This window comes from Bombyx mori, chromosome 17 (genome assembly GCF_030269925.1).
Source record: "Bombyx mori chromosome 17, ASM3026992v2".
NCBI lineage: Eukaryota > Metazoa > Arthropoda > Insecta > Lepidoptera > Bombycidae > Bombyx > Bombyx mori.
The window spans coordinates 5441090-5468155 of record NC_085123.1 but is presented as its reverse complement, the minus strand read 5'-3'; the positions used below and the strand labels follow the sequence as shown (position 1 = coordinate 5468155).

The window sequence follows — 27066 nt, the reverse complement described above, 5'->3', positions numbered from 1 at the left end:
GAAGGCCGCAAAAACACTGTGAATACTAAGGTTATTTTGAAATACACATTCACAATCTTACCTCAGTCCAGGGATAGTAGTTAGCACCTGCCCCTCAGCAGTGACCCAGTAGACGTCGGGAGTTGGATGACCAGTTGCTCGGCATTCCGCGTGTGCGCCCCGAGTCGACGGCCACAATAGCCGCGACGGTGGCTCCACCACGAAGCCAGGTCGTTTGTCACTTGAGCTCGCGTCTGCCACCACCAGTGATACGATAACCAGATGGAGATATCCTAAACAATAAATAAATATATGTTAAGTCTTTAATAATATTATTACAAGCGAACTGGCTCCGTAAATTTTGTCCACAGATTAAATAGCTTGCTTAAACACGATCGAAAAGGACAAAACACACTGTAGGCAAGAGCTCGTTAGGGTTGTGCTTTCTTTCAAATAAAAAAATGATAACAATATAACTTTTTCGTAATTTCATAATAGATAACGTAGGATAGTAGATTTTAATTTAATTAATTTGCTAGCGAGATAGTCAAACGGCTGCCTATCTTAAGAGCTCTCCTCAAACCTCAAGTGACGGTCGTGTCATGATAATATCACGGAGGAAAGTTTGTTTCAGAGCGGGATGGTACGTGACAAAAAAGTTCTTATAAACGTACCATGAATGAATATTGTAGTATGCATGAAGGCTACTGCGATGGCTTGAGCGATGATGTAAAGAAGATGATGGAAGTATCTCTGTCCTCAAAGCACCCCATTAACTACATTAAAATAAATCTGTGGAGGTCGTCGATTGTCCTATTGACAGATAGAGCAACATCAACGGTAGCATACGATTTGTTTCAACAAATGGGTGTATTGATTTTTTTTAATCGTTCGAATATCGAAAGTTCACTTGTTTTGCAATATATTGCTGTCAACGTCGATACTCTGTGGCTTTGCTGATGACTCATCGAAGTTGGCAACCCTGAACATATACCGCGAAACGAGGAGCGAAGACGTCTAACTTATCGGGAGGCTTTTCTAACATTTGAACTGACAAGAAACAAGGTGACCCCGTTGAACATTAGTTCTGTACAGATTTGTAGGACGGATCGAAAGGAGTTTTGTAAATGTTAAGTTACGTTCCGTACCTAAAGTCTATGACTACTTTGGACCAATGTAACAATATATATATATAAAAATGAATTACTGTTCGTTAGTCTCGCTAAAACTCGAGAACGGCTGGACCGATTTGGCTAATTTTGGTCTTGAATTAATTGTGGAAGTCCAGAGAAGGTTTAATATGAAGATAAATATGAAAATACTTGGAATTAAATAAAAATAACAATTTTGTTTTTCCCTTAATGTATCCCCCAAAAGTTTAGGTTTTTTATTTATTGATTGAGGCACTACGAAGTCTGCCGGGTCAGCTAGTTAAAGATAAATATGACAATTTAAGATCTGTACTGCTGTACTGCTGTATGCGGATGATTTACTAAAGTCCAATTAAAGTTACAGCATATTATTGTATTTTCATCAAAAATAAGCAATCCAAAAAATAATTATATAAATACATTGCTTTATCGTACAAAGAAATCGTAAAAATACTTATTGACCGTATAGAAGGGGTTTTACAACAAGCGGATGATATTACTTGGTAGATCGACAGGACGAATGTTGTTCGTTCGGAACTATGTACATAATATATTTAATATATATGTCGTGGATTACGACTTTTAGTAATATTAAGACGGTGGTTTTGATTATTATTTTAAATGATGAAATGTTGTTTTGATAAATATCACAAAATGAAGGGTAGACTCCGTAACGCCACAGTATAAAATGGCGGTACGTGGACAGAGTCGTGGCATTCCGTGTCAGACAGTAATTCTGTCCGTCTTAGTCAGTGAGTCTCTGTCAATCAGTCAGTCGGTCAGTCGGTCTGTCGGTATGTGCAACGAAACTGTCGGTTTATCCTGTCATTGTGAAAGTTGTGTGTGTTGAGTTTCAATAATTATTATTGAAAAGTTTTATTGACTAAACTGAGTTCAATCGAATACGAGTGATGACGGAACCTACCGCTTAGCCATCCCTGACGTGTGCCGACATATATATGCTTACCTTGAAAATATCTCTACCACAATTCTGACATTACGGTATTCTATCCATTCTAAAATAGCTATCCTACTCTATGTTCATTTCTGCAAACTGATGTCCCGATACCTTGACAAGATCACTTAACACTTAACCTAAGTGGAAAACAATGTTCCTTTTATCAAGTTGAGGACTGATTTGTTGAAGGAAGTTTATCCAAATTCCATGAATCCGCAGTTAAAGCAAACCAAGCCCTCAAGTCGTACGGGTACGCAAAGCAAAAAATTTTTGTAAAATTTAGCTTTTTTATTGCGATAAATAAACAAATATTTTTTTTTTATTGCTTAGTTGGGTGGTTGAGCTCACGGTCCACCTGATGTTAAGTAGTTACCGGAGCCCATAGACATCTACAACGCAAATGTGCCACCCACCCTGAGATATAAGTTCTAAGGTCTCAAGTATAGTTACAACGGCTGCCCCACCCTTCAAGCCGAAACGCATTACTGCTTCACGGCAGAAATAGGCAGGGAGGTGGTACCTACCCGCGCAGACTCTCAAGAGGTCCTACCACCAGTAATAATGTGCTTCTGGTCGCTCTTCGATGTGTGAATATTATATTATTTTTAAAATATTCATTGTTTTACAATTATTTGGGCGAGAAATCGCGTATCCATTGTTTGATATCAGAACTGAAAGTTTGTTGTCTACCGCAAAAATGATAGTAACGCGTAAACGTTTGATAATGATAATTTTTCAATAATTTAAAAGCTGCACTGCACCGGCTTGACTGTACCTCTTATATTTTTTGATGTTCATGATTTATGATGACTATTTACCAATGAGGTGAGCTCAATGCCTAAATGTTTACAAAGTCAATTAAAAATAACCGTTACCAGAGGAGTTTGAAGTCGTCGTGGCCTAACGGATAAGACGTCCGGTGCATTCGTGTTAAAGCGATGCACCAGTGTTCGAATCCCGCAGGCGGGTACCAATTTTTCTAATGAAATACGTACTCAACAAATGTTCACGATTGACTTCCACGGTGAAGGAATAACATCGTGTAATCAATTCCGTTTGCAACGCTGTCGAGTCCGGACGTGTTTTCTCGAATTATTGTCGCTGCCGTCGCGAACTTGTGTTTTGGTTTACACGACATTGTCGCTGTCGCGTCGATCGCGACTTTGTTGTGAATTCCTGACGCACGGGCGCTGGCGTAGCGACCTTTGGTCGAAAAAGCAATTCGAATTCGTTTGTTCTACATTCGAAAACGCCAATTCACATTCATTCATTCATTACCATTTATTAAATTTATTTATCTATCCGTCGTGCAAAACAGTCTTTTTAAAGACTGAACCCCCACTGCGATCACCGCTTGTTGTGGCACTCACAACCCAGTGGGGTCCCACCTTCCCAAACTCTCCACCCCAATCCCAGCTGACTGCCGTTTTCACGGCATAGGCATCCCCCCCCTGCAAATCACTGCTGGCAGGTACAGCGCAGGGGGTATAAATCCCACTCAGGGGACTCGCCTTTCGGCGAGTTTGCTTAAGTCCCGGGGACGCCCCCCCTGGGCACACACGTCACCATGAGTGACGCCAATGGCGCGCTCTTTTTGAAGTTCGTCCGTGATTTTTGTCCGGACATCATCACGAGATTTGAAGCCTACAAGGCCGGCCTTGACGCGCCGGCATTCCGCGACTCTCCGTTGTCGCCCCCCGCGCCGGTACCTCGCGACTCGCCGATGTCGCCCCCCACCCCCGCGCCCGCGTCGATCGCGTCCTCCGTAGCGGCAAGCTCCGGCTCCGACTCCGAGTCGGAAATGGAGTACGAGTCCGCCGCGAGTCCCCAACCGGGAACCTCGGAAGGGTTCACCACCGTCGCGCGCGGGAAAAAACGCGCCCGCGCCGTGGAACCGTCCGCGGCGCCGAAACAACCGAAGGCCGCGAACGCGTCGCGGCCTAAAGTCGTGGTCTCACCCGACTCCCCTCGCCGCGCAACCCCGTCGCCGCGCCCCGGGCCCGCGCCCGTCCGAAAAGTTCCCGCGCCGCCGCCGGTCATCCTGCGGGAAAAATCTTCTTGGGATCGCGTATCCCTGGCCCTTAAGGCCAACAAGATAAATGTAGTCCATGCGAGGAATATTCCGCATGGAATACAAATCAAAGTAGAGTCATCCGACGACCATAGGTCTTTGACAGCATACCTCCGCAAGGAACGCATAGGGTATCATACCTATGCGCTCCAGGAGGAGCGTGAACTCCGCGTCGTAATACGCGGAGTCCCCAAAGAGCTCGACGTCGAGCAAATCAAGAATGACCTGGTAGGTCAGTCCTACCCCGTCATAAGTGTGCACCGGATGCACAGCGGGCGCGACAAATTCGCGTACGATATGGTGCTCGTAGCACTAGAAGCCACACCGGAGGGCAAGAAAATTGCCTCATGTCTCCGCACCGTGTGCGGCCTATCGGGGGTCACCGTAGAGGCCCCCTACAAACGCGGCACTCCCGGGCAGTGCCACCGTTGCCAGCTATATGGCCACTCCGCGCGTAACTGCAACGCGCGACCGCGTTGCGTGAAATGTTTAGACGATCACGCGACCACCGACTGCTCGCGCGTGAAGGAGACAGCGACGGAGCCGCCGAGCTGTGTACTCTGCCGCAAGCAGGGACACACGGCCAACTACCGTGGATGCCCCAAGGCTCCACGGAAGCGCCCGGCAAACGCGCCCCCTAAAACCGCTGGCCCAAAGACTTCGGCGCCCCGCGCGCCGAAACCGGCTTTCGTACCGGCTCCGGTGCCCACCGTCTCCGCGTGGGCGAAACCGTTGCCGTTCACGAAGGCAGGAACGACACCGGCACCCCAACCGCGGTACGCGCCGCAACCTCTACTCGCGCTGCGCCCCGCCCCCGCGCCCGCGCCCGGTCCCGCGCCTCGCCCCGGCCCCGCGCACTCAAACGACTTTACAATTATTCGCGACTACATCGCCGCGATAAACATCGACCGCATGCGTGCGTTCGCCGACGCCATGCGCAGAGCGGTCACGGCCGAAGACCGCCTAAACGCGACGTTCGAGTACATCGACGTCATCGAGTCCGTCCAGCGCACGCTGGTTTGATTACCGGTAATCAATGGCGTGCAACGCGAGATTAAAACCCCATTCTTTGAAGTTAGCATTCTACAATGCTAACGGACTCGCGCGTCAGCGCGACCAGGTTTATGAGTTTCTACGTGACAATCTCATCGACATCCTTCTGGTGCAGGAGACCTTCCTAAAGCCCTCGCGTCGCGACCCCAAAGTCGCGAATTACGTCATGGTTAGGAATGACAGACTCTCCACCCGCAAGGGCGGTACTGTCATTTACTATAGGAGGGCCCTGCACTGCGTCCCTCTCGATACTCCCTCGCTCTTACATATCGAGGCGTCAGTGTGCCGCATCGCGCTGACGGGACACCAGCCGATCGTCATCGCATCCGTATATCTCCCTCCTGACAAACCCCTCCTGAGCAGTGACCTCGAGACACTACTCGGTATGGGGGACGCGGTCATTCTGGCAGGCGATTTAAATTGCCACCACACTAGGTGGAACTGCCATCGCACGAATGTGAACGGTAGGCGTCTCGACGCGTTCATAGACGACCTCACATTCGAGATATTCAACCCCCCGACCCCCACGTGCTATCCGTACAACGCCGCGCGTCGTCCGAGCACAATAGATCTGGCACTGCTGAGGAACGTAACTCTGCGCTTGCGCTCCATCGAGGCAATGTCAGAACTCGACTCAGACCACCGACCTGTCGTCATGCAGCTCGGTCGCCCACTCAACCGCGAACCAGATACGAGGACCATGGTGGATTGGAAGAAGCTGGGCACGTGCCTAGCTGACACCGCTCCACCAATCCTCCCTTGCGGCCCGGATTCAACTCCATCCCCCGAGGACACCGTCGAATCCATAAACATCTTCACTGATCACGTCTCGACGGCGATCACAAGATCTTCAAAGCAAGTTGATGTAGAGGACTGCTTCCACCGCATCAGACTTTCCCCCGATCTTAGGGACCTCGTTAGAGTTAGGAACGCGGCAATCCGGGCCTACGATCGATATCCCACGGATTCAAACCGGACTCGGATGCGTCGCTTACAGCGGGAGGTCAAATCCCGCTTGAGCGACGCCCGAAACGAAAACTGGGATAGTTATTTAAAAGAACTCGCGCCCACTCACCAAGCATACTGGCGACTAGCTAGGACCCTCAAGTCCGAAACTATCGTCACTATGCCGCCTCTCGTACGCCCCTCAGGCCAATCACCGGCTTACGATGACGAATACGATGACGAATTAAAAAATATGAATTAAATTGTAATTTTAAAAATCACCAGGTTGTGAGTTCCTTCTGCAGAGAGAATGCTATACGAGGTGGCTCACTGATCATTGTTAATAAAGATTATAAATGTAAGGAACGTAGAGACATTGTGAGCCTCTCTGTGGAACGGATTATTGAAATGGCCTGTGTAGAGCTTGAGCGATTCATTGTTGTAAGTGTGTACAGACCTCCTGATGCGTTATATGATTCTTTTGAAAATATTTTGGAAAATGTATTGCTAAAGCTTTCTGTCTCTAATAAACAAATTTTTGTATGTGGTGATTATAATATCAATCTTTTAGAAAACACAAATACCACTATTAGATTCAGAACATTGTTAAAGTCATATAACCTCCCAAACTTATTTCTAGAGCCTACTAGGACAACGACCACATCGGCAACATGTTTAGATAACATATTTACAAATGTAACACCGATTAACAAAAAAATTATTAATCAATTAACATCAGACCATAGTGGACAATTTGTGTCTTTTGAATCTATTATGAATTCTAAAGATAAAAATACTCTTGTGATTGTTCCTATTAATAAAAAACGAATTGAGAAGTTTAGAAATAATATTAAGCAAGAACATTCAGAAATTATTTATAACAAAAACCCAAATTTATCATACCAAAATATGTTTGAGAGAATTAATATGGTCTTTACTGATGTATTTATTCCTAAAACTGTAACATTAAAAAACAAAACGGTGTTCAGCGAGTGGGCCACCACCGGAGTGTACAAAAGTAGAAAAAAATTGTATGATCTGTATTCTGAAAAAGCTTATAATAATGATGAAACATTTCATCAATATGTCAGGAACTATTCCAAACTATTTAGAAAAGTTTGTTTAGCGGCAAAATCTTTACATTTAAGTGATTTAATCAAAAATGCCCCTGACAAGATAAAGATGACTTGGAACATCATTGGTAGAGAAAGTGGAAAAGTCAGAAATAGCCATCAAGAATTCTCGTTAAAAATAGACGATAAATTGGTAACTAGTCATGAAGATGTGGCTAATGCTTTTGAAAAGTTTTTCTCTGACATTCCAGTTTCAACTACCACATCTCTAAATTCATCCCCCACAGCAGCTGAAATATTATTGCATAACCATGTCAAGAAATGCAATGAAATTTTTAAATTTAAGAAAATTAATTCAAACAATATAATAAAAAGCTTTAATAGCCTTAATGTAAAAAATACAGCTGACTTGTGGGGAATATCAGTAAAGGTTTTGAAGTCTGTAATAGACATTATTGCTTCTCATCTTGTTAGTATTTTTAATGATTGTATTAAGTGTGGTGTATTTCCTGACTTAATGAAACATAGTAAAGTGATTCCTCTTTTTAAATCTGGTAGTACTGATGACCCCTCTAACTATAGACCTATTTCAGTACTTCCTACGTTGAGTAAAATCTTTGAAAAAATTATTTTGACACAACTTTTAGAACATTTTAAATCAAATAACCTGCTTCATAATAAACAATTCGGGTTTACAAGGGGTCGCTCTACAACTGATGCAGGTGCTTATCTAATCAAAAATATATTTCAATCTTGGGAGGAATCGCATGATTGTCTTGGAATTTTCTGTGACTTATCCAAAGCATTTGACTGTGTTGAACATGAAACATTGGTGAGGAAACTACATCACTATGGTATTAGGGATGGTGCATTGGAACTTATTACTTCCTATTTATCAGGAAGGATACAAACAGTAGATGTGAAAGGAAATAGATCTTCAGGCACCACGTTGAAAATGGGTGTACCTCAGGGTTCCATTTTGGGTCCTTTTTTATTTCTAATATATATAAACGATTTGCCTAGTTTTATTGAGTCCCGACACGAGGTCGTATTATTCGCAGATGATACATCTTTATTATTTAAAATTAAACGACAATTACAAGTCTATGACGAAGTGAATGATGCGATTTCGTGTGTGGTTCATTGGTTCCGTATCAATAACCTATTATTGAATAGTAAGAAAACGAAATGTATTAAATTTACTTTAAAATGTATTAAATCATCTTTAAATGTGAGACAAGTAGATAGTAATGTAATTGTTTCTGAGGAATCATTGGAGCTTGTTGAGTCAACCGTATTTCTTGGTATAACAGTGGACTCCAAACTGCAGTGGGGACCTCATATTCATAAATTGGCGAGTAAGCTTAGCTCTGCAGCATACGCAGTAAAAAAAATTAGAATGTTAACAAATGCGGACACGGCCCGTTTAGTTTACTTTAGTTACTTCCACAGTGTCATGTCCTATGGCATTTTGCTATGGGGCAATGCGGCCGATGTAGAAATGATATTTATTCTGCAGAAAAGAGCTATACGTGCTATTTATAACATGCACTCAAGGGAATCCCTGAGGGAAAAATTTAAAGAAATTAAAGTTCTCACTATGCCATCCCAGTACATCTTTGAAAATTTGATGTATGTTCGTAAACATATTGAGGAGTTTCCTAAGATGTCGGACATACATAATAGAAATACTAGGAACAAACACAAGCTTGTTGTGCCGATGAGTAGGTTACATAAGATACGAAATTCATTCGGGTGTTTGTCTGTGCGCCTGTACAACAAAATCCCACAAGATGTTCAGAACCTACATATACATAGGTTTAAGAAAACTATTAAAGAACATCTGTGCAATAAAGCTTACTATAAAGTCAATGATTATCTAGAAGATTGCACAAAGTGGGAATGAGTTGCTCGCTCCGGGAATTTCAATATTGTAAAATTGTTATGTTATAATTACTTATTGTAATATGAATATTTAAAAAAAAAAAAAATATTTAAAATAAAAATAAAAATCTAATATTAAAAAAAAAAAAAACATGCCCGCTGAGTTTCTTGCCAATTCTTCTCAGGACGGAGGCTAATTCTTGTGAATTGGCGGTAATTCTTTTGACGTTCAACAAGTATGTACTTTCATTTATGTTGAATAAAACTTTTTTGATTTGATTTGATTTGATTTGATGACAAGGCAGAGTTGCTGGCCGATGCACTGCAAGAGCAGTGCACCACCAGCACTCAACACGCGGACCCCGAACACACCGAGTTCGTCGACAGGGAGGTCGAGCGCAGAGCTTCCCTGCCGCCCTCGGACGCGTTACCCCCCATTACCACTTCCGAGGTCAAGGAGGCGATCGATAGCCTACAACCACGGAAAGCTCCCGGCTCCGACGGCATCCGCAACCGCGCGCTTAAACTGTTACCAGCCCAACTGATAACGATGTTGGCCACCATATTAAATGCTGCTATGACGAACTGCATCTTTCCCGCGGCGTGGAAAGAAGCGGACGTTATCGGCATACACAAGCCGGGCAAACCGAAGAACGAAACCGCGAGTTACCGCCCCATCAGTCTCCTCCCGGCGATAGGCAAACTATACGAACGGCTCCTTCGTAAACGCCTCTGGGACTTCGTATCCGCGAATAAAATTCTTATAGACGAGCAGTTTGGATTCCGCGCCAGACACTCATGCGTCCATCAAGTGCACCGCCTCACGGAGCACATCTTACTAGGGCTGAACAGGCGGAAACCCATTCCGACAGGAGCCCTCTTCTTCGATATAGCGAAGGCGTTCGACAAAGTCTGGCACAACGGTTTGATATACAAACTGTATAACATGGGAGTGCCAGACAGACTCGTGCTCATCATACGAGACTACTTGTCGAACCGTTCGTTCCGATATCGAGTCGAGGGAACGCGTTCCCGGCCCCGTCACGTCACAGCCGGAGTCCCGCAAGGCTCCGCCCTCTCCCCGTTACTATTTAGTTTGTATATCAACGATATACCCCGGTCTCCGGAGACCCATCTGGCGCTCTTCGCCGATGACACCGCCATCTACTACTCGTGTAGGAAGAAGGCGTTGCTTCATCGACGACTTCAGACCGCGGCTACCACCATGGGACAGTGGTTCCGGAAGTGGCGCATCGACATCAACCCCACGAAAAGCACAGCGGTGCTCTTCAAAAGGGGTCGCCCTCCGAACACCACGCTGAGCATCCCTCTCCCGACTAGGCGCGTCAATAACCCCGCCCCCGCCGTTCGCCCAATCACGATGTTCGACCAGCCCATACCGTGGGCCCCGAAGGTCAAATATTTAGGCGTCACCCTCGACAGTAGGATGACATTCCGCCCCCACATCAAGACGGTACGCGATCGTGCCGCCTTCATTCTAGGACGTCTCTACCCGATGATATGTAGGCGAAGTAAAATGTCCCTTAGAAATAAGGTGACACTCTACAAAACTTGCATACGCCCCGTCATGACCTATGCAAGTGTAGTGTTCGCTCACGCGGCCCGCACTCACTTAAAGTCATTCCAAATTATTCAATCCCGTTTTTGCAGGATAGCCGTCGGAGCCCCGTGGTTCGTCAGGAACGTCGACCTCCATGACGACCTGGACTTAGAGTCCATCAGTAAGTATCTGCAGTCGGCGTCCATGCGCCACTTCGATAAAGCGGCACGACACGAGAACCCTCTCATCGTGGCCGCCGGTAACTACATTCCCGATCCTGCGGACAGAATGGAAAGCAGTCGACGTCGCCCAAAACACGTCATCTCGGATCCGCCCGATCCACTAACGGTGCTTTTAGGTAATTCAAGCACCGGTCACCGTTCTCGTCGAACCCGTCGCTTGCGACGAAGGGCTCGACGAGTAAATTAACTCTCAGACACAGCCCACTGAGTTTCTCGCCGGATCTTCTCAGTGGGTCGCGTTTCCGATCCGGTGGTAGATTCTGCGAAGCACGACTCTTGCTAGGGTTCGTGTTAGCAACGTCATCAGGTTTGAGCCCCGTGAGCTCACCTACAAAAGTTAGGGTTACGCTGACATAGCCTCTCAAGGCTCTCAGCTTAGGTAGGAAAAAAAAAAAAAAAAAAAAAAAAAAAATCGTGTAATAAAAATGAAACCCGCAAAATTATAATTTGCGTAATTACTGGTGGTAGGACCTCTTGTAAGTCCGCCTGCCTATTTCTGCCGTGAAATAGTAATGCGTTTCGGTTTGAAGGGTGGGGCAGCCGTTGTAACTATACTTGAGACCTTAGAACTTGTATCTCAAGGTGGGTGGCGCATTTACGTTGTGGATGTCTATGGGCTCCAGTAACCACTTAACACCAGGTGGGCTGTGAGCTCGTCCACCCATCGAAGCAATAAAAAAAAAAAGTCCGTGATAGTTTTAACCATAACGTGAAAAACATGGTGTTATGTTTCCATAGATAGTTTAAAAGGATGAAAATTGTATAAAATGCAAAGGAGAAAACATTTTAAAGCACTAAATATATGTACACTTTACACATCAATTTACGAGTTGCGCAAAACTTTCTATGTACGTACCCTACGCATTTACCATAATTTTGTTGTATTTCATTTGAATGTTGATTTATGAAAGTTTTGTGAAAAATTAAAAATAGCAAAATGTATTTTAGTTATTTTTTGTTGATCGAATTTACATTTTTATCATTTATTTTGAGATTAACTAAATAACCAGTGTACATTTGAATCGAATAAAATAACACATAGTCACAAATCAAACTTGAAGAAGATCGGAAAATAAGAAAGTTGTTCTCAAGAGAAAAAGGCTTCAGTTTTGCCTTCGTCGAGTTATTTAACAGACGGTAAGACTACATAGAAGCAAATGTAAAAAGTTTTAGGACCTCTGGGATATTCCTACGTAACTAATAAAGTATACGTACGTACGTAACTAATATTACCCAGAAATGATATTCTCAGAACTAATCTTAGTCTTTGTAACATAGAAATAATAATTACTGGTGATAGGACCTCTTGTGAGTCCGCACGGGTAGTTACCACCACCCTGCCTATTTCTGCCGTGAAGCAGTGATGCGTTTCGGTTTGAAGGGTAGGGCAGCCGTTGTAACTATACTGAGACCTCAGAACTTATATCTCAAGATGGGTGGCGCATTTACGTTGTAGATGTCTATGGACTTCAGTAACCACTTAACACCAGGTGGGCTGTGAGCTCGTTCACCCATCTAAGCAATAAACAAAAATAGTATGTAACAAAAAAAAATAACTAGGAAAAATCAAGTCACTTCATTTTTACAACAATTGAACGAAGTTTGCTCAAAAACACATTGATTCACAATAACTTGGACGATGTCAGTATAAGATTTAATAGTCTAAATACGGTTTTTAGGAAAAAATTGGAAATTTCCCCAAAAATATGGAAAATTCACAAACATACAAAACGATAATAGATTTTTTTTATTTGGCCGGAGCTGTCGGGTGAGATGTGTAATAATGATTTAAAATATCGAACGCTAGTTTCCCCAGTTTTTAGTTTCGTGGGCAGCGGCTTGGCTGAGTCCCTGGCATCGCTGATGTCCAAGAGCAACGTTAACTACCATGAGGCAGATCGTATCACGTCTGCCAACAAAATCATTTAAAAAAAGGTGTTCAGATAATAACTGTTGCATTTCAATAAATTTTGCTCTGGTGTATGTCCGTCATATCCATTAAAATTTAGAGTTAAACTTTAAGAGAAATGAAATATATTCAATACTAAGATTAAAAATGACTTTATTAGCCTACATATATTACTATAATATATTAATATATCCTTGGGGTGAGGCTATAAAGATTATTCTTATAAAATTAAATGAATGATAATGAATTTATAATATAAAAATTTTGTGCGAAAAAAGTATGATGAAAAATCATAAAAGTGATTTAATTACGATCCACGAAAATATAAGAGAAAAGTGATTCTGTTTCAGATTTTAAGATAAATTTTTTAAAAAGCACAATATGCATCATTTTGGGAGCCCGGTATGATGAAAAAAATCAGTACAAAATAGTAGGTACAGATATCTAAATTCAGACTAACTAATTACTTCGTACGGTAGAAACCAAGTTATTACAATCCATTTTGAACCACAAAGTGACTTGATCATTCACTCGCATCTTAGATCTAAGTAATAATGTAATTATGAACCAAAATTTAAACCAACAATATAAATAAATAAAAACAGTAATTATGACTTACCTTTCATTGTTCTTCGCACACCAAACGCGAGCTTATTAAGAATTGACAGTCATCTTGCAAGAGAGTCACAAGTGAAGTTCACATACTTAAAGCACTGCAGTTCCCTCAACGAATTTTGAATGTACATTAAAGCCGATCGCTTAAACTTTTCCCTCCACGTCGAGGAATGGTAAACACGTCTCGACCCGTCGGCGGTCGAGTTCGGACTGACGTCGGGTAATATGTACAGAAACCTCCCCCGACTGGTTCAGCTGATAGGCCGCTCTCCGCCCAACTTAATGGCGACTTAAGTTTGATTTTATGTGAGACTCGGCCGTCCCGGCGGTCAATTGCGAGTGCCCAATAGGTTACGACTTCGGAATAATTAAGCGAACTAACTAACTAGGCCTGGGATTTACGCAAGCGATCTGGAGACAGAGAATCGACTGTTTACGTACTGAATCAGAGGGATCGGGTCCATTACCAGTATTAAGTAATAACCTTAATTCCCTGTTGTGTTTAGCTGTTTGTTATTCCTCGGGATTCTTGTTCTAGTTGGCCTGTTTTATTCTAGACTTAATAAAAGAACGTAACCGTTGGTTTTGATTGGCGAATTTGCTACTTGATTCTTACAAAAACTAGGGTAAGGGTTTCCGAGATTCTAAATAACAGATGTTCTATCTCTGTCATAAACGTATTGTAACTCTTTCTTTACGACACAAAATTTAACAACAAAAATCTGAAAGGCTGAAAGAAAAACTATCATAATATTTCGTTAATAAATTGTAAAAATAATCATTTACTGTACTCATTACTTACGTTTATCTCTACTACTTATCGTTACTGAAATAAAATGCATGTATTCTATTCTCTTGGTTAGTGTGCGTGAAATATACCTACTTATATAAAAGTCGAAGAACATTTACTACTCAACTGATTATATTAAATTCTACATTGGAAGAAATGTTTACGAAATTTGAAAAAAAAAACTGTATTGGAACTGAATAACGAAAATAAGCCAAATAAATTATTAAAATAAATTCGATAAATAACTAACAAGTTATGCTAATATGTATTTATGACAGTTTCAAATATTCAAAGCAACGGAGAGCTTCTGAGCGACTTATAAGCTTTCATTTATTGGACAATGAATAATGTATTTTAGAAGTCTCCTATCAATACGGACATGACATTACATTTATTTCTTTTATTTTTCCAATATTTGAACGAGAATAACGATATATTTTATTACATTATCGAGAAAGGGTAAATATATTATGCAGACAATCATCAAGAGCATGGAGGAAGTTAATCAAATCTGCTTTGGAGGCCCAATATAAAAAACAAAGAAAAGAATTTTATAACTACAGGAGATAACTACAATATTGCTCGTAAAGAGGGTCACAATCTAGAACAGCTGATGGTAACAGGAAAGGTAGATGGCAAACGTCCCAGAGGACGCAGTCCCACGAGATGGTCGGACCAAATACGATCTTCTTTAAGCATCAACTTCCACAATGCCCTTCATGAAGCTAAGGATCGCAGCAGATGGAGGGAAATCGTACGGTAGAAACTGATGCAGCGGGGGAGTCACGACCTTCAGTAATGAGGAAAATGACGCGAGGAGGAGGACAGGAGATAAAAGAAACTTAACATAACATAATAGAGACAGGTAGCGAAATATCGGGAACGATATTACAAGTTTTAAAAAGCCGTATACCTACCTAATTGTATCGAGCGATGCGATAATGTCGTTCAAATTCAGTGAGTATGAAGTAACATTGTGTAATACATATCAAAACCCTCAAAAATTATAATAAACGGAAATACTGTCGTATGACAGATTTTGAGCAAGGTACCGTTATTCTATCTATTTTTGCCGCAAAAAAGTCATGCGTCCCATACCAGTTTATAGGTAGAGACTGCGATGCTGTTTCATTATATTATGTAATTTACATTTGAGACTTAGACCATGTCTCATAGCGGGTAGCGTCACGTTATACTATCTATAGGCTCTGGTAGCCGCTTAGCACCAGGTGGGTCATAAGGTCGTATACCCGTCTATGTATAAAAAAACCTGGCTAATCACAATTATATTTCAAAACCTTATATGTTAACCTTAACCGCTGATCAATAATTTTGAATTCCTCAATAACTGATCTATTTTAAGATTATTATTATTCTTTTCAAATCATAGCCAAAATGTAAACATGATAGATTTAATGCTTTTTTTTAATATTGCTTTTAAAGGTAGACACGAGATTACGATCCATATTGTATTAGGTGCTCACCGTCACTCATGAACATCACAGGGAAACAACTAAGTCACTGTTTACAGTGTTTGTCCGTTAAAAAAAAGAAAGCGCTTTAATAATATAATAAAATAAGAACAAAATAGATTTAAAATGTGTCAGTTTAAAATATTTTATAAAAATAGATAAACAAAAAATAGACTTCCATGTCAAATACAAAGAAATGAATTTCAAACTAGATGCAATACATTTGCTGGTGGTAGGACCTGTTGTGATTCCGCGCGGGTAGGTAGCACCGCCCTACCTATTTCTGCCGTGAAGCAGTAATGCGTTTTGGTTTCAAGGGTGGGGCAGCCGTTGTAACTATACTGAGACCTTACAACTTATATCTCAAGGCGGGTGGCGCATTTACGTTGTAGATGTCTATGGGCTCCAGTAACCACTTAACACCGGGTGGGCTGTGAGATCGTCCACCCATCTAAGCAATAAAAAACAGAGTTTTTTTTTTCTTTTGGATGTCATTCATTGCATAAATATAATATTGAAATCACATAGAAATCTCGGAATAAGTGTTGCTTATAATTTAATTTCAAACGTATCTATTGCAAAGCAATTATAAAATGGAAACGGAAACAAAGCCGTTAGCTAAAGCCCGGATTAAACGTGCTCTTAAAGGAATCAGTTCTTTGGACTATAAATCTTAATCCATTCTCTAACATCAATGTAATTGCTATCTAAATTCAAATTCGAATTGAATTCTCTACTGTTGATTAATGTTTTTATAACTGCTATAAACTCTACTCATGACAACTAATTAGCAGTGGTCACCAATTGCCATCCGAGGGGGGCATATATTGGTATGATGGCAATAAAAAATAAATTCAAGGTGCTGAAAATTGGTATTCACATTTTCAAGTCGCATTTCAACTTTCCAAACACATATTTGAGTCGACTATTATCAAAGCCGGCAATGTAACTTTTGGACAATTATTGGTAAATCAGAAAAACGAATTATTGACTTTGTATTCCATTGGCAGTTACAAAACACTTCTGAACGACATCTTAGATAAATAACAGGTTAAGTATTAACCTTTATTTAATGCAGGTTTTGAACCGTATTCTTTGAAGGAGACGATTATATTCAAATCAATCTGTATTGACATATCAATAACATTTTTTTGTCCAAATGCACAGATTGCACCTTTGATAATAGACGACTCATTTATGACACGGAAAATTACCGTTAAGCTTACATTAAAAAAAAACTAATCATACGAAATTTGTAATATTTTCGGTATAATGAAAAAAAAAAGTTTTCCGACGAGTAAAATGGACGCGAATCTCAGATTCCTCGAAATCCACCATTATTACAGATGGAATACTATCTTTGTGAATGGGGATAACGCATTAGCGGAATTAATGTGCTGCTTTTCAACTTTGTCCGTTCGCTTTCAATCGATATGAAACTCTCACGTCGTATTCGAGAGGAAATATGGCGGGAATCATTTATTTTCTTCAATAATGGGAAGAATTGTCGATATTACAATGTTTTATTTCTTGAATTTCTCCAATAATATTTTATTTCAACGTCAAATATATATTAAAATCACATAAATATTTTCTTAAACTTTACAAACTTACGAAGTACCTACAATGTGATATCGATTTGATTATAGTGCCATATATCGTCTCATGTTCTGTAAAAAAACATTTATTAATATTACACCAAGATAAAATCAAAATAATAGACGCCCGTAAAACTTAAATTTTAATTAAATATTGACAACTTTATTTTCTCACAGAAAGAAGTGCGCCAGCTCCTTTGTCGAACTAATAACAGTTATGCGGCAGAAAAACTAAATAATTAAAAAAATATGATACGTATTATTTGAAAATTGAACATCACGTTTAGTTCATAAATAGAAAAGAACTGAATATTCGCGATGTCGATTAACAATGCCGGAATTACGCCGCAGCACTAAATACAGTGCAAATTTTGCGGTAATCACACGTCTCGTTATGGTAACCACATCGGCGCTTCGTGATCCTATTCATCCACTGAAAGCGATACGGAATGTAAAGTCATTTTGTAATGAATAATGAATCGCGAAATATTATCACCAGTATTACCACCAAATAAACGATTCTTCAAGTTCAAATTTCCTTTGGAAACATTCGAAGCGTTTTACTGTTTTACCACCGTCGAAACCAGGTCAGCTAAAAGTTCACCTAATACATCTGTTAGCAAAGTATGAAATTTATTTGCTCCAATAAGCATTTTCTCTTCAATCTTTTATGGAAGCATTAAAAATACGCTTGATGACGATTTTTTTCCTTTCACCTTCCACCACCGCCCTGCCTATTTCTGTATAATGTGTTTCGGCTTAAAGGGTGGGGCAGCCGTTGTACTATAAAACTGAGTCATAAGAATCATGTAAAGACATTTTTACATTGTTGATGTCTATGGGCTGCGGTAAGCATTTAACACCAGGTGAACCGCGAGCTCTTTCACTAATCTAGGCAATAAAAAACTTTGATACTGATATTGATTTTGATATTATGTATTCGAAAACCAGAAATAATTAGAAGTAGCAGTTAGAGTCCCCGACATAGAAATGTCAGATGATATACAAAATAAAGGTGTGTTCTATAGCTTTCTATGCCCAGGTATGAAGTACCAATTCGGTCTTCTTTTTTTCTTCCTATGCTGATAGCCTTCAGAGGCTATTTCAGCTTCGCCTTGACGTGTGGGTGAGCTCAGGGGGCTCAAACCGGGAGCGTTGCTAACACTGGCCCTAGCAAGAGCAGTGCTTCACAGAATCTACCACCGGATCGGAAGCGCGACCCACTGAGAAAATCCGGCGAGAAACTCAGTGGGCTCATTTCGGTCTGTTGAGGACTTCTTGTATTGGAAAGTCAATTGTGCTTCCAAACACAAGTTAACATCATACATCTTTTTTTTTTTTTAATGAGCAACAAAATGCTCATTTGTGTTTGCTTTTGGCGTTTTTCTGCTACAGTTCGTCCATGAATATAATCATTATTACTTTATGAAGCCCAGTATCGCATGTCTTGCAATGGCTGTCAAGCTTAATCTGCACCTCATCAACTGACAGTGGCACATTCTGGCATGATTATTCTATTACGTAACATGAATTGTGTTTTAATATTCTGGAGCGTAGGTAAGAATGATGAGACTAGCATTTACGTCATTTTGTCAGAACTAATTTAATGGTTTGAGTGTCATTTAATTTCTCAATGGTGTGCTTGCGTTTACACTATTAGAACTATTTTAATTTTAATATGGCAACTATATGTTTTAGCACCATGAATTCGTGTCGTTCTTTTTGGCGGGAACGCAATGAGTGAAGCTGTGGCATTTGTTTTATTTTGTCTATTTAATGTTTCTTCAGGTTTGAATGTGGAATAACGGTGGTTTATTAACTGTTTATTATCTGTAAAAGTGCATAAATGTGGGAAAATCGAACAAAGCCGCTGAACGTAACTTCTCGGGATCCTCTAAAAAGTCCACTATAAAAGTCTCAGTAAATGACCACCATTTTACTGAGATTATATTTCATACCATATCATCTCATTTCATTTCATTTCACTTCATTTCACTTCATTTCCCTTCATATAATCATTTTTCATAAAAATAAGAATATAAATTAAAATAAGACTTGACCTAAAAGTCTTAGTTACCAGATCATAAAAAAATTATGAATTCGTCGACTGGATGCAGGCAGCGCAGGATCGGTCGAGGCTTGTGTCAGCCTATATCCATCAGTGGACGCCTGATAGATATGCAAATTGGAACTCAGTGATCCTCTGAGACATGAAAGCCACCACACCTCTTGAGATACGAACAATTGAGTAGTAACTGTATTGAACTGAACGAGCATCCCAATACCTACGCAAATTTGTAAAATATTTAAAATTTCCATTTAATTATTATTTGGCACTTGCCCCAGTTGTAAATTATAATAGAAACGCGTGACTACGAGCTCCATAGACATTCAGCCAAAGTCACAATTAAAAAAAAAAAACGAACGACTAACACAAAAAGTTCCAGATTGTAAAATCCTAAGAAAATACATATATAAAATACTCAGTTCGCTGAGTGCAGGTTATTCAAACTTTATAACCGAAACTCCAGTATCGTTATTCTTAACTTTGTAAACATCTGCGCGGAGCTACTTGGAACTCGAGCGACATAATTCGCTGCTACGGACTAAATAATTTCCTGAAGAAAGACCCACTTCAAAGAAAGTGAGCGAGGCTATTATAAAGTTGTTATTTATGTATAGTGCAATAAATTTTATACTGGAGACTTGGAAAGTAAATATAAAGGATCTAATTTATTTTTCTTCAATTTAAAACGTATATGGCGTCTTAATGGTAGCCGCGCGTCCTTACAAAATTTACATAATAACATAGTATCAACATATATTATTTAAATAGGTTTTTTTTTATTGCTTACCCATATAAGCAATAAAAAAAAAATGACGAGCTAACTTACATAGATTAAACACTTAATATGTAACTTAACTTTCGTAATCTATGGGTTCAGTTATGGTACGTGCAGATAGGTACCGTACAACGGAATTTTATGTGAAATGTGAGTATTATCGTAGCATTCTGAATGTTTTCTAGCCCTTTCCTAGGCGTCTGTAATAATTCTGTGGCTATCCCCCATTATTTTGACACGCGCCAGTAGATTAGGTGTGAAGTTTTTATTTATTGCAGAGTTGGATGGACCAGCTCACAGCTCACCTGGTGTTAAGTGGTTACTGGAGCCCATAGTCATTTACAACGAAAATGTGCCACCCACCTTGAGATAAAAGTTCTAAGGTCTCAGTATAGTCACAACGGCCGCCCCAACCTTCAAACCTAAACGCATTACTGCTTCACGGCAGAAATAGGCGGGGTGGTGGTACCTACCCGTGCGGACTCACATGAGGTCCTACCACCAGTAATAAATAGCTCTTGCATATTTGTTTGTATTTTTTTACTATCTTATATTTCATTTTATTCATTTACATAACTTAAAGACGTCCATCTGGATTAAGTATTTGGGGACAAAGGGAAGATTTCGATCGAGCAGGTGAACTTTATCAGTAGACCGACGGCCCAAATGTTATTGTTCAGAATTTATATGTATATATACAAACTTACCTGGAAAATTTCGTTAGCGAAATTTAGACATGTATAAAATATCTTGTGGTCTATCATAAATACTGCCACAAATTTATTAACAGTAACTTATTGATCGTATTAATTTTTAGATTTCAATGTTGGTTTTTTTTTATGATTGGCCCGGGACCTTTTCTTTTTCACCAGGACAGGTGGGCGAGCAAAGGCTCAAAAGATCCGGTGAGAAAGTCAGCGGGGTGATGCATGGGAAGCAAAGGAGATTTGAATGATTTATTAAGAGTTTTGAAGCCATCGTGTTTTCCGATTTAAAAGGTGGGACAGCCTGTAAGAAAAGCTGTAATGTTTAGTAGCACTGGTAATTATTTAAGATTTGTTGCACTTCTCAACAAATCTTAAATTATTACCGGCGCCACTATTGCTTAGCTATTGCATTGTTGTTGCTTAGCTTATGTATTATCTCTCTTGTTAGTTGAGGTCAAATCAAGTAGAGAATAGTGAATGACATGCGCCTGTTAAGTAGAGGCTAGCCGTACGTTACAATTGTCAAAGTACTTCAACCAACACACAATATTTACGAAAATAGTTTTTTTTTACTATGAAGGCGAACTAACTTATTATTTTTAACCTTAAAAACAACCACTAATATCTAAGGTACGGAAACTCTGAAATAGACTGAGAAATAAAAACAGTAGTCACCTTATCATATATGTACTATTTAATTATTTATTTATTTTATTTGGAAGACATACAGCGAACTTAAAACTATATAAAAAGTAACCTTACAACTAAATAACTAAACGATTATGGCGTCGCATCGCCAAGAATTAAATAATTAACTCAAAACGTAAAACACAAACAACAACAATAAAAAAGAAAAGAAAAACGTAGTAAATAAATAAGTAATATTTAATTTAAAATTTGCATTCAACCATAGACTGATTAATGTTCTGGTAATACTCTTAGCAGAAATGTTAAAAAAAATCAGTTCAGGGCAGTCAACTACAGTATTGTAACTGTTAGCAGCTGTTATAAAGTATGCATTACGTGTATATATTCTAATTTTTGGAACGAAGTACCTTATGGGACGATGCGGAGGGGTACCCTAACCGGGAAAAAAACGTCCGTAACGTAAGATTTTTATTAGTAATGCACACAGTGTACGACTTAACTCTGTAATAACGTACAAATTAGTAATGCACACATTGTACGACTTAACTTTGTAATAACGTACAAAAAATAACATATTTTTTTATCATTATTGACTACGATCTCAGAGCGTTCGTTTGCGCAATACACTAACTCTTATGCAAACAACCGTGAATGAAGTGTACCACAATAAGTTCGCACGTTACCGAATGACCGCGGGTTGTTGCTTGTTGCGAAACCTCCAGTTTTATTTTCTTTATACCTCGAATAGAATTGAAAATTAATATTTTTATAATAGGAAACTTCATCCTTATCCGGTGTCCCACGACACCACACATCTTTTTTTTGTACTCTCATAGAACAAAATTTAGCGCTAAATACGTTTTCCTTCAACGAGGACTCTTGTCATAAACGAGAAACAAGCTAAGCATCTTTCGAACGCGAAAGCAGTTCACGAACTGCCTGCAATCGTGTTTCCAGTTTTACCCAGTTCCAATTTGGAACAAGTTTTCAGTGTGTCGCGGAGTTCGAAACTGCCGCGGCGCAGTGCACGCTTCATTGAAATTTAACTTTTAACTCGAACGCGCATCAGCGATCGCACTGGCAGCTTTTAACTCAATAAAATCCGGTAAAACCTTTTGCATACCCAAAGGTCGTACGTACATTTTAAAGTTTTTGTTTTGTTTTTGTGAAAAGAAAATGTAAATGTCAACTTTTTTTTTTTTTTAGTGAAATTATTTAATTATCTGTGTAGTCAAAGGCTATCATCAAAAATCGACGGAAATAATCGTAATTGTAGTTTTAATCATAATTTTATTTATTTATTTATTAAAGGTGCCTATTTCTGCGGTGAAGCAGTAATGCGTTCCGGTTTGAAGGGCGGGGCAGCCGTTGTAACTATACTGAGACCTTAGAACTTATTTATATCTCAAGGTGGGTGGCGCATTTGCGTCGTAATGTCTATGGGCTCCAATAACCACTTAACACCAGGTGGGCTGTAAGCTCGTCCACCCATCTAAGCAATAAAAAAAAGGTATTATCGAATCGAAAAAAGAAATAAAGCTAAACTAATTATAATTAATATTCATAATATGCATTATAAAAATGAATTAACAAGGTCGGATTTTGTCGTCGTTTCAGTGAGGCGTTAAATGGCCCAACAAAAGGTTCCAATAATTTTCGTTACGTCCTACAGTTCGGTTCGGCGTGTGTCCTTTGACTTTGTAGAAATTACTAACTCGACGACTTAACAACAGCTGCGAAATTCTTGTTTGAAATTTCGCCCTGAATTGATATTGCGAATTTTGTTTCCGTTTCCCACCCTTCAAACCGAAACGCATTACTGCTTCACGGCAGAAATAAGCAGGGTGGTAGTACCAACTCGCGCAGACACATAAGAGGTCCTACCACCAGTAATTACGCAAATTATAATTTTGTGGGTTTGATTTTTATTACACGACTAGCTGACCCGGCAGACTTCGTAGTGCCTCAATCGATAAATAAAAGACAGATCAAGGGGACACATCAAAGGAAAAACAAAATTGTTTGTTTTTATATAATTCCGAGCTTTTTTATATTTTCTGACCTTTTAAACCTTCCCTGGACTTCCACGATAATTCAAGACCAAAATTAGCCAAATCGGTCCAGCCGTTCTCGAGTTTTAGCGAGACTAACGAACAGCAATCCATTTTTATATATATAAATTATTCCTTCACCATGGAAGTTTTTTTTTTATTTATTTTTTTATTGCCCTTGTAGGCAGACGAGCATACGGCCCACCTGATGGTGAGTGGTTACCGTCGCCCATGGACTTCAGCAATGCCAGGGGCAGAGCCAAGCCGCTGCCTATCGTGAACATTTGTTAAGTACCCGTTTCATTAGAAAAACTGGTACCAGTCTGGGATTCGAACACCTGTGCATCGCTCAACACGAATGCACTGGACGTCTTATCCTTTAGGCCACGACGACTTCATCTATCATGTCATATATAGTCATATTATATCTTTATACATAATTATTGTATATATAATATATTTTTATTTATTTTTTAAATGGACAAAAGATTTCAGTGCATACCGTTAAGGTTACCGGAGGCCAATAACCTTATTGCTATCTCCCACCTTGAAACATGAAGCTACAATTTTATTCGAATACTATTATACTAGTACCAGATAAATTGATAGTTCAGACTCGTGTAGATGCTCAACAAACATCAAGAATGCTGCAAATATTTTAAATGCTTTTATCACATCAAAAAATATTTTGTTAGAACCAAGCATCACTTCAAGTTAAATTTAAAGGTCGAAGATATTTGTCTCCGAATCGATGGATTCAAGACGATGTTCCGGAATTAATAGAATTATTCAATTATAGATAAATAAGTGTTCGCAGCGTCTTCATGACGAGAGGCTCAATAGATTGTACAATGTAAACGGCGCTGAAAACGCTTTCTAAGAAAACTTTACGAGCCCTTGAATATTATTGCTTAATTGAATTTATTAAGTAATTAAATTTAGTAACTACAAAGGATAATAGACAAATTTATTGTTATTATTTGGTTTTATTTTTTGTTTTGTTTTTTCCTACCTATTCTAGGAACCTCGAGGTGTTATTCTAGATTCGTCGAGCTAGTAGGTGAGCTCACGGGGCTCAAACCTGACGACGTTGCTAACACGAACCCTAGCAAGAGCTGTGCTTCGCAGAGTCTACCACCGGATCGGAAACGCGACCTACTGAGAAGATCCGGCGAGAAACTCAGTGGGCTGTGTCTGTAGATTAATTTAGAGTAAACGATGACCGGTGCTTGAGGTACCTAAAAGCATCGACTAATTTAAATTCGAATTCAAATAAATGGTTTCAACTCAATGGTCTTAATATCACAGTATCTGATTATCGAATGTCAAAACATTTTAACATTTACTACTACTAGTAATTTTATTATTGTATTATTAGAAAGAGGAGGCGAGCATGATGTGTGAAAATGAATATTTTAGTAACTTCCTTTCAGCTATTTTTAAATAACGGCAATTACATTGCGCATGAACATACATCGTGTCTAGTAGCGTTGTGGTAAGTAGGCGAAGTGGGTGCACTTTCACCGCTCCCACTTCGCTTACTTACTCTTATTCACTTTAATCGACGTTGACCGCATGTTGCAGGCCTGACGATCGTCGTTATGTTGGTAGCGTGTGCGCATAGACAATTGACATTAACCTTAATTTATAATACACATGGGCATTAAACAAGTCGCTAAATCAGGTATCACAGTTTTTGGTCAACTTTTCGACAGTTTTTTAAATATTGCATGCTATTTCAATGTTTAATTTATCACCTTGTAAGAAATAATATAAAATTATGGCGTATTTTTATTTGTAAGCAGCTCAACCCACTAAATAGTATGAATTTCATAGTTTCTCGTATTTTATGATCAGGAAAGGAAGCTAGTTATATACTCACTTTTTAGTTTGATTTTTCTAGTGAACTTTACTATGTATAAAATATGTCTGGCGTGAATTTTTACCCATCTAAAATAAATAAAATCAAAATTATTTAGATCGAATCATTTTTCGTTAACAATAATTGTAATTATTCGTTAGTTTCTCATTTCTGTGCAATTGTGTTAGCGGGTTTTATAAGCTTTGTATTTTTTATATGTACACCAAAGTATCCATTTATGAACATTATAAATTATTGCTCACTATTAAAACGAAAAATTAAATAAAAAATACACCCATGCATACCTGAATTTCAATAACCTAATTTCAATCACAATGTAGTGTTTAGTATAGAAGATGCTATCTTACATTTACAGCGTCCGCAGAGTAAGCCAAGAATTAGTTGAATATCTATATTGTTACCGAATCCTGGCAACCCCCGACCGAGAGCCAGCGCTAAAACTATAAAAACGATCCCTCGCTGCGCCTTTGTCTCTTTTTTGTGCATGGCGTTCGTGTGTGCGGTTCTTGTTAAAAAATGTTTAGGACTTGTGTAATTTTAACAGTTTTCGTTAATAGTAAATTGAAATCATTTTGTTAGAAGTTTTGTTAATTCAGTGAAATGTAATTAGGCCAGTTCTGTGTTATTTATTTCTTTTTGTTAACTACCTCACTTCTGGTCGATAATAATATATTAATACGTGAAGCAAAAACTTTGTATCCCTTTTTACAAAAATTGCGCGGACGGAGGAGTATGAAATTTTCCACATTTATGGAGAATATAGAGAAGAAGTGCACAATGCTAATTTTTTTTTTAAATAATGCATAAAAGATGCATTAAATCAATAAAGAAAACATTACACACACTACATACCATGATTTGACGCACACACGCATGCATACTGTTTAATGTCAAACTTTTGTTCTTGACGTCTGTTGTCAAATTGAGAATAGATTAAATATTGTTTGTCTTTGTTAATATTTTTTATAGTGTAGTCTTGGCGAAATTTGTGATTATAGAAGTATAAAATACAATCATAATAGTGTACAAACTTACAATTCCAATTAATTATAGTCGAATTTCAACTACTGCGGGACCTCTAGTACAAAAAAAAGCCAAACGCTAACTTGAAGAACCCGTGAATGCTATGACGTAATGTACACCAAATAATTCACGGGTGTATTGATCTAGTGCCTGAGCTCGTAATTCGAAGGCACGAAGTAAATCTGCGTACCTATCGATACTTAAAGGTAATATAGGCTCAGCTTCCTCGGATGCTTACATCCGGCGAGGATAAGCCGTACTTGTATCCGCTACACCGGGCCGCCTTGTCGAGCCAGATTAAATACTCATCGACCTTTTGTACAGTATACTACAATATGCCACAGTTTGCATAAAGAATATTCTTTTACGCAAAAAAATTTAAAGTATTTTTTAAAGGGTCATAAATTAAACATGTCTCACAAACGTAGCTGCTTGGTAACCTGTAGCGTTTTGCTTAGTCAAATACTTTCGAAATGTTAAAGTTCTAAAGAACACACAGATTATTTTTGATAAAAACAAACGGTAGGCAGCGGCTTGGCTCTGCCCCTGGTATTGCTGAAGTTCTTGGGCGACGGTAACCACTCACCATCAAGTGAGCCGTATGCTCGTCT

General features: G+C 39.4%; 1 protein-coding gene across 3 annotated transcripts in view; it reads right to left on the bottom strand.

Moving 5' to 3' along the window:
- Positions 1 to 13646, bottom strand: part of LOC101746710 (cell adhesion molecule Dscam2) — a 61098-nt gene extending 47452 nt beyond the window's left edge. For 2 of the 3 annotated variants that reach the window (XR_009975347.1, XM_038016929.2), the window contains exons 1-2: positions 13446 to 13640; positions 62 to 272 (exon numbers count right to left, since the gene is read on the bottom strand). Coding sequence is in view for 2 of the 3 variants with exons in the window: in XM_038016929.2 (XP_037872857.1) it covers positions 62 to 272; positions 13446 to 13452 (218 nt within the window). In the remaining variant the exon portion in view is untranslated. Of the gene's footprint in view, positions 1 to 61; positions 273 to 13445 lie in introns of all 3 variants that reach the window. The other variant, XM_062673317.1, reaches the window with a different exon arrangement.
- Positions 13647 to 27066: the final 13420 nt, after the last annotated feature.